The 11,816-nt window shown below is 38.4% G+C and overlaps 1 protein-coding gene across 1 annotated transcript in view; it reads left to right on the forward strand.

The window, feature by feature from the left end:
• Positions 1-11,816, forward strand: part of ABCA13 (ATP binding cassette subfamily A member 13) — an 888,443-nt gene that overhangs the window by 670,005 nt on the left and 206,622 nt on the right. The window contains 2 exon segments of the mRNA XM_007944147.1: positions 3,756-4,009; positions 8,486-8,678. Of these exon segments, the coding sequence (XP_007942338.1) occupies positions 3,756-4,009; positions 8,486-8,678 (447 nt within the window).

Here is an 11,816-nt window from a genome sequence, read left to right on the forward strand (position 1 = left end):
CTAATGCTGAGGATATCAATCTTTATGCATTCCATTTCCTTTTTGACAACTTCCAATTTTCCTAGATTCATACTTCGTACATTCCATGTTCTGATGATTAATGGATGTCTGCGGCTGTTTCTCTTCAATTTGAGTGGTGCCACAGCAGCAAATGAAGGCCTCGAAAGCTTTCTCTTTTCCATATGAGTAAGGCTGGGTTTACTCAGATGTTTCAGTTCTTTCCCAGTCCTATTTCGAGAGCCTTCTAGCCTAAACGGACTCTTCCTAAAGGTGTGCGGTAATGTACCAAACAGTGTTTCTTTGCTACTTGTAAGGTTTTCCCTGGCCAATTCTTTCAGAAGTGGACGGCCTCTTCCTTCTTCCTAGTCTGTCTCAGTCTATAAGCTGGGCTGTTACCTGTGTACCAGGTGTATCTCACTGGGTTTTAAACACCAGAGGCTCAGCCTCAAAACTCACGTCTACATGTCACCACAGTAGGACAAACCGACAGACAAGTTTGTCCTGCTGTAATAGAAATAGAGGAGTGATTTAAAGTTCCAGTAAATTTAGGTTGGGCAGAATAAGTAGCCCCAGTATCTATTAAAAATAATATAGTATTATCTGCCACTGTCATAATTATCCATGGCTCCATTGTTGAGATGGGAGTTGTTGGAGCCTGTTGGGAGCCTGGGCATCTTCAGTCTTCAGTAGCAAGGCCAAGAAGATCAGGAAATTCCAAACCAGACTCAGAGGGGCGTTTTGTGGGAGCAGATGTAATCTTGCCTTGGTGGTCCTGATTGCAATCTGACTTCCAGTGCCCTTCCTCTCCACATGGTGGACAAGTTCCAGGTGAGGGGCTCAGATTTGGACAGGATCTGGCCCAATGGCCTTTCTTGCAACATTTGAAACATGAACCCAGGGGAGACTCAAGATTGTCTCTCCATGGTCCTGGAGGGTTTAAGAGTGAGTTTTCCCTGTGGTGGCTGTCTTACTGTAAAGCAGTGGCTAAAAGTTGGGCTTTTGCCTGATCTTGTTTTCTTTTTTGTAATTTTAATTGCTCATCTCTATTATTAAAGGCCCTAAAGGCAAGATTAAGAAGGTCTCTTTGAGGGGTTTGTGGACCAATTTCTAACTTCTGAAGTTTCTGTTGGATGTCAGGGGCAGATTGAGAAATAAAATGCATATTAAGAAGTAGGAATCCTTCTTGTGAAGTGGGTTCTAGAGTAGTAAACTTCTGTAAAGTCTCAATTAGGCAGGAAAGGAACAGGGCTGGATTCTCTTCAGGACCCAGAGTGATTTCTTTAAATTTCTCATAATTGACTGCTTTGTGTGCCACTTTTCTGAGTCCTGCAGTAAGGCAAGTAAGCATATGACTATGATTTTGCCTACTGGGGGAATCTATCTGATAGTCTCAATTTGGATCGACTGGAGGGACAGCTACAGATCCTCAGGGGTGAGCTGCATCTTGTCTGTGGAGTTCATCTGCATGAGCCTGAGTGACCAGCCAGACATGGTACTTTTCCTCTGGGGTGAGGGAAGAGGTTAAAATATCATGTCAGATGACATTGCAAGACTGAGTGATATATTCAAATTCTTTGATATAATTAGTGAGGTCAGTTGAAAAGGAACTGAAGCATTTTTCAATTTGAGACAGGTCAGATATAGAGAAAGGAACATGAACTGGGACAATGCCTCCATCTCTGGTTACTTCTCAAAGAGGAAGGAGAGGGGCTGCGGGTTGAGTGGTCCAAGAACAAGTGTGGGGAGGGTAAAGGAGGAAGAAGAAGTGGGGTCTGGAGGAGGAGTGGGAAGGTTATAAGGAGGGAGGCCCACTGGAGGAAGTGGCAGAGAGTGATCAGCTGAGTCAAAGGGGGGTTCATGGTGGGGACAGAGCTGGCAGGGGCTTGTTTAGAATGGAGGATAAGAATCTGGTTTGTAGAGCAAGAATGACAGAGAGAAGGACGACTGGAGAGTGTAAAGAAGGCCTGAACATAAGGAATTTTCAACCACTTTCCACTACATTGACAAAAATTATCTAAGTCCTGAAGGACATTAAAATCTAAAGTGTTATCATCAGGGCACTGCGAGTATAGTTGGTAGGTGACAATCTGAGTTCCAGAGATGTTAAGATCAAAAGAAAGTCATCCCCATCATTTGACTTAACACTGAGGGAAAACGTGGAACCAAACTTCTTTTCAGGTGTCCCTGAGACAGAGTAGCTTGGGGGGGTGGGAGCACAGAAACCCAGAGGCCGAAACGAGAGGATTTCTGGCCTAGTGCTAGGTATGGCAGTGAATGGCAAATCAGAAATCCATGAAAGGAAAACAGAATGTCAGTCACCAAGAAGGAATCAGCCAGTGTTGGATGTGCTGTCTGTAACGGTAAGGAATTCCTTATGGGCTCTGCACCGCAATTGTTTTTCTTCTCCCGTCCAAACCCTTGCAGGCTTTTCCATTTTTTCCCTGTTTGGCCTTTGTTCCTTCCTTGGTTTCAGCACCATAACTGAGAGTTTGGATTGCTGATGCCAAGAGAAACAAGGCCAGAGAAATAGAAAAGGAGAGTTAAGAGATGCAAGCATCAAAGCAAATGGGCTGAATTTCCACTCTAGGGAGACCAACCAGCAATTGTCTCAGTTAGGGTCTTTTTATCATTCTCTCTGAACTCCTCATTTCTTTTTCTCAGGGTTAAGATGTCAGCCAAGTCCCATGATCAGCCCATTGCTTCCTTTCAGTCATGGTGCCCCTATAAGATAACTTTTTATAGGAGTCAAACATTAGTCATGAACTTTTTTCAAGAGTCTGATAGTCTGGCTTTTTTTTTTAACATTCCATTTTTGCTGACTGTAAATTATGGCGAGGTTTGATTTCAGTAACTGTTCAAAGAGATCTGGGAAAGAAGTGGGCTTACTGGTGACAACAATTCAATTGGCAGTCTCCCAGAAGAGCTCATTGAAGTTTCCAACAAGGAGAGCTTTGATGGTATGATGAAATCAGTTTCAGAGGAAATGGCAGTTGGTTAAGAAGTCAAGGTGGTGATGATGTGAAGAAAGAGAAAACTAAGGGCACTTTGAGTAAGCTTGGAAGTCACACAAGAGAGAGGGTATGGTAGACAGAAAGGATGTAGGCATGAGGGAGCATTGACTAGAATTTTTAGGATAGGAGAGTCTTGAGCATGAAAAATTACTAATGGAAAGGAACAAGTAGAGAGGATGTTGATGTAAGAGATTGTAGCCTGAGGCCTTAGAGGATGAGAGAGGAGGAATTCTAGAGCCCATGGGAAAACTCCTCCTGGCAAGAAGACCAGAAATATGTAAACTGAATCAGCAGAGAGGAAAGAAAGACACTGAAGAAATCCCTTCTGGTAGGTTCTTTCTCTTTGAAAATTAGGAGATTGAAAGTGTTGGAAAATTAGGAGATTTCTTCAGAGATTGAGGTGGTTTAAGAAAATTAGAGAAGCTTTGAAATAACTGAGGTTCAGATTAGGGAAAAACAAAAACTGATGCCATATGGAGAAATAGGAATCCTCAAAGGTGGAAACCATGTATTTTTTTAGCAGCAGCAGCCTATGATGATTGATGGCACTCAACATGTGCAGGGAGAAGAAAGACTGTGGACAGGGATGGGGATTCTGGTCTGTTTTGAGAATATAATTAAGTGCCTGGAACAGGGAGGGCCTAGAACATGGACTGGCCAAGGAGAAATAGAAGTTATTGATATGTGTTGTTAAAAGCAGATATTTAAAAATTTGACTTCTTTTCTCTTTCTTTCACTGTACAGAATTTACAGAACATTTATGATGTCCTCAAGTGGGTTTTTACTATCTTTCCTCAATTCTGCCTTGGTCAAGGACTGATAGAACTCTGTTATAATCAGATCAAATATGACCTCACTCACAACTTCGGCATTGATTCCTATGTGAGTCCCTTTGAGATGAACTTCCTGGGTTGGATCTTCGTGGAGTTGGCCTTCCAGGGCACTATTCTTCTCCTTCTGAGACTTCTGTTGCACTGGGATCTTCTGAGGCAGTCCAGGTATGTGCTGCAGTGTTCATACATGAGTGGCAGAGATTCTTTTAGATAAAAGAAGAGAGTGGAACATTCTCCCTTGAAGGTAAGAAACACAGTTCTAATTAGTTACTATATTAAACGGTTCTCTCTTTTTGATTAGTGTCAATCATAGCACTAAGAGGTAGAAGGCAAATAATAAGGTGCCACCTGTGAAATGATCTTTTCAATTATTTAATTATGTCAATGTAGTTTCTATTTTGAAATTGCTTATTCTCTCCATTACAATCAATGTACTGTGATTGTAGCATCTAAGGTGAATTTGGCTGATTTTGTAACAGTTTATTTTTATGGCTAAAAGTATTAGCTCCTAGAAGCAGGTATGTGTGGAAATTCAGTGAAGGTAACAACATGAACTTTGCCAGACACTTCTGCTTCTATTACTATGTATTTATCTGTGTCAGGCAAGAATAAAAATCAGTAGCTCAAGGGGGATATGTATATATGTACATATATAATATGGTGTATATATGTTTTTGCATATGTTTGTATATTTATATCTCTATCTGCAATTATATATGTTATCAATATTCTACATAAGATTTAAGGTGGCTTTGAAAGGATGTCTAAAATTGTCAGATAATACATTTGAAAAGGATAAGAAAGAAGTGTGCTCTCTCATGTTATATCCACGATGGCATGTCTTCCCTATCTTTGACCTACATGACCTTCATTTAATTGACCCATTCTTTCTAACATTCTGAATTCTCCTTATGAGATGGATTTTTCATGGAAAAATAACTAATTAGGACCATGTCACTGGAAATCCTATTAAAAATTATCAAAGTAAATTATTAAAAGTATGTGATGACCTCTTTATAGATTTTTTCTTCTTTAGTCTTTTCATGATGTATTTCCTTATACCCTTTTCAACTGCTTAAGTAGGCAACTATTTTTTAATACAAATGCAGAAATTCTTTTGCATTTGTCAAAATAACTCACAAATAAATAGATCTCCAAATATGATTGAATTTAGAATAAAATTCAGAGTGTCTTTCAAACAAAATTGTTCTGTGATTGACCCTCACACATTTCATCCATTTAAAAACCTATAATAGACAATACACTTTGGAAGATTTCAGATGGTTAGTTCTCTAGGTTTTTTTTTTTTTTTTTTAAAGATAGTGTTTTTCCTTAAAGAGAACGAAGCTTTTCTGTGTTGCCTTTATTTGGTAGAGTGTAAATATAAATTAAATCCTATTTTATAAATAATGTTATTTTTATAGAGAGTAAATGTTGTTGTTAGTCAATATTTATTGTTGTTTCTCAATGTGAAAGATTGAATGAAATTTAATTTAATGTTGTCACTACTAACATATATTAAATTAAATCTTGATTTTAAAATTGAGATGTAACCAGACAGTTAATCATTTCCTAAAAGATGAAGTCAAAGATTCTTAGCATGGTCCTTGGTGGGCTGCCCCTCCCCAAATTTAACACTTCATTTTCTGTTAAACTATTGGAATCTTTTCCCAACCCCCACATAGGTGTACCTTGGTCTAGGACCCCATGCCAAGTATGCATTCTCTGCTGGGATTGACCTCTCTCACTTCCAGTATCTCCTCCCATCCTCTGCCTGTCTCCTTAGCTAGGTTTGATGCCTTCTCAGTGTTTCCACTACATTCTGTCTTTCTCTATCAAAGACGCATTCACAGTTGTTATATAGGATTTATACCTTAATCTTCTCTGCTTGATCTTACTTCCTTCATGCAAGAAATATAATAAAAACTGTGAGAGTCATGATTTGATGGGACTGTCTTATTTTTCCCTGTCTCTCAAGTTTTCCCCTTTGACAGGGTACATACAGGCTTGCCATTTTTCTGTCACTTAGTTTAGTAGAAAATATTTGTGTTTTCATTTTTCTGGCAGATTTCTGCCTTATAGAAATGCCAACTTCCACAGGTTTTACTATATTTTTGCTTGAAGCTAACTAAATTTATACTTCTTGTAGTTGAACCATAGAAGAGAATATAAAATCCCTGTCCTGTATCAGGGAGACAGATCTCTTGCCTTCCCTGAACCTAAGTAGTCTATCCATGAGCAGCACATGATGCGGGCATGAGCACTGGACCCACTGAGCCCATCTTGATACTATTCTTCCCAAATACACCACATGTGCTCTTGCCCTGCATGTCATGCTGCTGGTCTTTGGTTTTCTGCTAAGAGACCCAGATCTCCTCTAATACCTGAGCCCTGCCTGGACTCCAGACAGAAGGGCAGACTTCTGAGAGTTCTTGACTCTTTATTTGGAGCTAGCCTTTGCTCTTTGCCCCCACAGCCCTGGCTAAGTTAGAACAGTCACATGCACTCAGGACAGCAATTATTTTTGGGTATTAGGTATGCTAAGGGTATGGAATGTTCCACTACACCTACTGCTTATCTGGAACTTTCGCCTTTAGTATAGATGCCATCATTTTATGATTGCCAATTAGAAGATAACTGAGTTCTATAAATGTGATAAAAGTTTGAAAAATGTATCCTTATGTTATATTTTTGTAAGGAGAAACTGGGGCAAGCGTTCTGTACCTTTAGAATGGCTTTGGGTTTAAACAAATATGTGTGCTTGGGCCCCACCCTAGAACCATAAGACCATGGGCTCTGGATGTGAAAATAAGTTTACATTGATAAACCATGCCAGATGATTCTAATGAGAGAACCACTGATCTGGATAATAGTGGATGGATGTGGAAAACAGAACAGAACAGAGTTTGAGTGAGAAAACACCTCTTGAAGACTAAGATAGGGTAAGGGTCAGGAAATACACTTCTAGGGCTGAGGAAGGAAAGGAAACAGTTCTAGAGCTATATGCCATGCCTCATGGAAAACTAGAATTTCATTCAAAATAAAACAATTTTCTCCAGAAAAAAATTTAAAAAAAGAAAACAAAACAAAATTATCTTCCACTGGGAAGGGAGACAGGTCTGGTTTGTATTTTTTTCCCCTTCTTTTACATTAATTTTTTTTTAAAGTAGAATTCATAAGAAAGATATAAAATTCACTGTGTTTTCACAATTGCACACATCCATGTAAGCCCCTTCTCAGATTAATAGATTGAAAAACTACCAGGACCTCAAAAGCCCTTTCATAGATTTCTTCCTATAAATAACCACTGTATAGCTAACACTATTCTTATTTTTATATCTATTAATACATTGTTCACAATTTTGAGTTATATATAAATGGAATTATACAGTATATAAGCCCATATATCTACCAATATTTTCTCATCATCTATGCTGTATGTGGAATAAATTATATATTTTTCAAATGATGATTTCAGATATGGAAAAATAAATAATACAGGTAAAGGAGCTGGGGGTACTGGGGACTGGCAGTGGGTATTTTATTTCATTTTAAAATAGATTAAGATTTAAAGATGTTGCAATATTAAAATTATGAGTTCCTATGGACCTTTTACTCACTTCCCCAATGATATAAATGACTTAACCATATTACATTTTCAAAACTAGAAAACTGATGCTGATTCAAGGATAACTCAATGGTCTATACCTTTTTAATCATTAAAATATTGGCATATTACACTTTATGGGAAACTGAAAATTTATTTGCATGTTAAAGTGCAACAGATAGAAAATAATATGGAAGACAAAAATGACCAACTTTGTGAATTTTTTCCTCATTGGACAAATACTATTGAATACAATGTACAAGCATTGCACAATGTGCTTGTCATACAATCTTTTTTTATATACTTCAGTGTATACTATATAACTATAAAATTTAAGTACTTTTCTATACAATCTGAAGGAAACCATATGGTGAAGTTCTACACTATTATACAGTGCCACTGAGTCAGAATCGACTCAATGGTATGATGGCACACAACAACAACATATACAATCTATAAATAATCTGTTGAATTGCTTTTCTAAAATACTTAGACAAGTTTTCTCCTTACAATAACTTTGTGATAGCATCTTTTTAGCACAAGAGTCTGACTGACTTTATTATTCATAAAATTGAAAAGTAGCTCCAGTTTAATGTTGATCCATTTCAGGGTTTTATAGGAGCATAGATGTTCTCTTCAGATTAGTGAATGAAAGCTGTTACTTATAATCACTAATCAGATGGTAGGAATAGGATTACATTGCAGATGTCTGAAGGAGCTTGGGTCATGTAAGTGTTTTACAATTGGCTACTAACCTAAAGATTGGTGATTTGAATTCACCCAGTGACTCCACAGAAGAGACGCAATTTGCTTCCATAAAATTTAGTCAAGAAAAGCCCACAGATCATTTCTACTTTGTAACACATGGGTTTGCCAGAAGTTGGAATTGACTGGACACCAACAGAATTTTGTTTGTTTTGCAGTGATCTGAAAACCATATCTTTTGTTTATGTAGATTTCTGACCTCTCTGTGTCTGTAAACTATTCCAGTATAATCTCTAATGTGTGAATTAACTCTGACTTTATCTTTCCAGGGGTCACTCTGCCCTCAGAGGCACAATCAAAACTTCTAAAGATATAGATGTTGAAAAAGAGCAAATAAGGGTGTTTGAAGGAAGAACCAGTGAAGACATTCTTGTGTTATATAACCTTAGTAAGAGTTATTGGAGCTTATTCAAGAGGACTACCGCTGTGGAAGATATTACTTTGGGCATAAGAAGAGGAGAGGTAAAGAATCTTTTAGTTTTTCCTTTCCTGTTGTTAATTGTTATTTTCAGAATATCTGAAATTAAAGCTAAAAAAAGCAAGCCGTTCAATTTCAGAAACTGCTATAAAATCAGTAGAAGCAAAAGATGAATAGATATCTACTGGCCTTTTAGTGAAAACTTTGCTAATTGATAGGGTTTGTTTATTTTGTTTCATAATATTAAAAATTTTATGTGAATGAGAAATTTTAATCATTGTTTAGGTTATGGAATGACTTTTTTATTCAGTGAAAATATTTTGTGAATCCAGTTAATTAAGCAAAGCACTTCCAACTCCTACTTGGACATTAATATCCTTTAAGTGGCCAATTAGACCAATCTAATAAAATGCTGCTGTTCCAAGGTAAAGAAAATTCACAAACCATAACAATAGCTCATAATTTTTTTCATGAATATGGCATTAATATGAACAGAAATGTTTAATAAGAACTGACAGAAGCCAAATAGATTGTTCTTGATTTGTTTTGAAAGTGTAAAGAGTAATCAGTTCTGGAAATTATTACCTTTAACTAACTGTTAAAAATGAAAGAACACCTTGCATTTATATTGTTCAAATCTCCTGAGAAATTCAAAGTGGGTTATGTTGTTATCTGATTAGCATCTGAGCCCTGCTTTTAATCTGAGAGTAGGCATTTCAGATTTGAGTGTTCTGAGGTAGGGTCAAGTCAAGTGACCAATGTAAAGCAATTCACCAGTAGCCTTAGGACCTGAGCCATGATTTGTAGTAGAACAAAATGTTAAGGAAAGATTTTTGTTATTGTTATTTGGTACTACTCTAAGACTAGCTATGCTGTCTTATGTATCTTATTGGACTATTTCTGACCCTTGCTTTGAAAATGGATATTATTTTTATCATGACCTCTCCCAGTAGTTTTTTGCTAAGAGGTAGGAGCTCTGGTAGCATAGTGGCTAAGACACTTGCCTGCTAACCAGACGGCTGGAGGTTTCAAACCCACCAGCCACTCCTCAGAAGGAAGGTTGGGCAATCCTACTTCCGTAGTGATACTGCCTCGGAAACCCAAGGAGGGGTTGCTATGAGTCGGGTTTGACTTGACGGCACATAACAACAATAAGAGAAAACTTGGGAATCTTCAAAAGGAAGATAATCCATTTATCTGAAATGATTACAAGTTGCCACTTAAATATGAGTTCCTCTAAGCTTCTATGACAGACTCCTGATTGCACAGTGGTTTAAGTACTCAGCTGTTAAACAAAAGTTTGACAGTTCAAATGCATTAGCCATTCCATGGGAGAAAGATGTGGTAGTCTGCTCCCATAAAAATTACAGCCTAGGACACCCTATGGGGGCAGTTCTACTCTGTTCTATAGGGTCACTATGAGTTGGATTGACTTGATGGCACACACAACAACAGCAGTAAGCTTTTAGGAGAATCATCATTTAAATACCTAGATATAATGTATGTATGTAAGGGCATGTGGAAGATGCAGAGATTACTAAGAACTGTCCTTTCTCACTCTAGGAAGTGTGAATTAATGAATAATTGAGTAGGAAACAAAAGATCAAAAACATATAGTGTTATATAACAATTTAAGTGTTGTCCCAAGGTAGGACAAGATTAAAGGTTAACAAGGAATACTGTCTTAAGTGCTTTAAGTTCAAGAAAGAACAGTGGGGCAAGCATGGGCTCACAGGACAGGAAGCATGTTAGCAAAAGATGGGTTTTGCTTTCACCTTTGAAGAATTGATATAAACTATATCTGATGACATACTGATGGGGTTTTACCTTGGTACAGCCAGCTTAGATACTTAGTTGTCTTACTGACAACGGTGATATCACACAGCCCTATAACAAAATGGGTCATTTTTCAGATGGGTGATAAATCTGATTTAATTTGAAGAAACATGGTCATTGAAGCACGTGGCACTTCAGAGAAGCAGTTGGCATCCAGAAGTAAAACACAGGGTATGGTAAAGTTAGGCGGAACATGGTGACAGGAAATGTACAGCATCAATTTTTTAGGACTTGAGGAGCCATTAAGTCAGTTTATGTTGGCAGTCTCTCAATCTGTCAGCAGGTAGCAGCAAGTCAGGACACAAAAAGCATTAGGAAACAAGCATCATGGAAGGGACTGGCATGAACCAGAGAGACTCAGTCTCCAAAGTCGAATCTGAGGCAGAGAAGATATTGGAGTACAAGATAGAGACTAGGTCTAGAAATGACAGCAGTTAACACGGAATATAATATAGTATTGAACCAAGAAAGAAGTTGACTTGATACTGAGTATCAGATCATAGGCACTAGAAGTCATTAAATATTGTCTTCTTAATTAAGGTCAGCACTAGCCCAAACCCTAGGTTAGGAATGAATGAACTTACAAGTGACAGTCAAATAGCCTTTTAAGTAGAAAACCAAGGTGTATAAAGAAGGATGGGAGCCAGATTGGAATAATTAACTAAATATATAGGTATGTGCAAAAATGACAAGGAGGCCACATGTTCTGACCTTCTCTAACACTATAAGGAGAAGGCAGGATTACCAGCAGTAACCCAAGGCCTATTACTGCAAGGCCAGACATGCTGCCTCCCTCCAGCCCTTTCACCAACAGCTTCTCCCAAAGCACCCACCACCTGTCTCCTGGGTTCAATAATTCGCTGCAGTGGCCACACAGAACTCACAGATTATGAGGTTTATTAGGGAGGCAACAGGCTACAATTCGAGTTCAAGAAAAATGCTCAGTCTCTCTCCCAGCCCACCGTCCCTCAGCCAACAGTCTCTCACAGGCTCTTTCCCAGCAGTACTGGTCCCTCGGTGTCTCACTCAGCAATGCGTGTCTCTTGCACCTTTTTCCCAGCAGCACTTGTCTCTTTCCAGAGCACATGTCTCTTTCAGCAGCACGTCTTCCTCAACCAGCAGTCAGAGAGAGAGTTCTGCCTCTAGGATGCCTCCTTTTGAGCCCGGAAGGGTGGTCAAACTAGCCAATCACAGCATCAGAACTCTAAGCATGTGAGAGAGAGTGGGAACCTCCCAGAACATTGTATTGTGCCACACCCAACAGAAATTACCCAGGTGGATAGCTTCAGCAATCAGGAGCTCCTCAGTTGCTCATAGAAAATCCCACCTTGGAGTTTACAAAGACT

The sequence above is a fragment of the Orycteropus afer genome, unplaced genomic scaffold (assembly GCF_000298275.1).
Source record: "Orycteropus afer afer isolate SDZICR_OR568_19922 unplaced genomic scaffold, OryAfe1.0 scaffold00121, whole genome shotgun sequence".
Lineage (NCBI taxonomy): Eukaryota > Metazoa > Chordata > Mammalia > Tubulidentata > Orycteropodidae > Orycteropus > Orycteropus afer.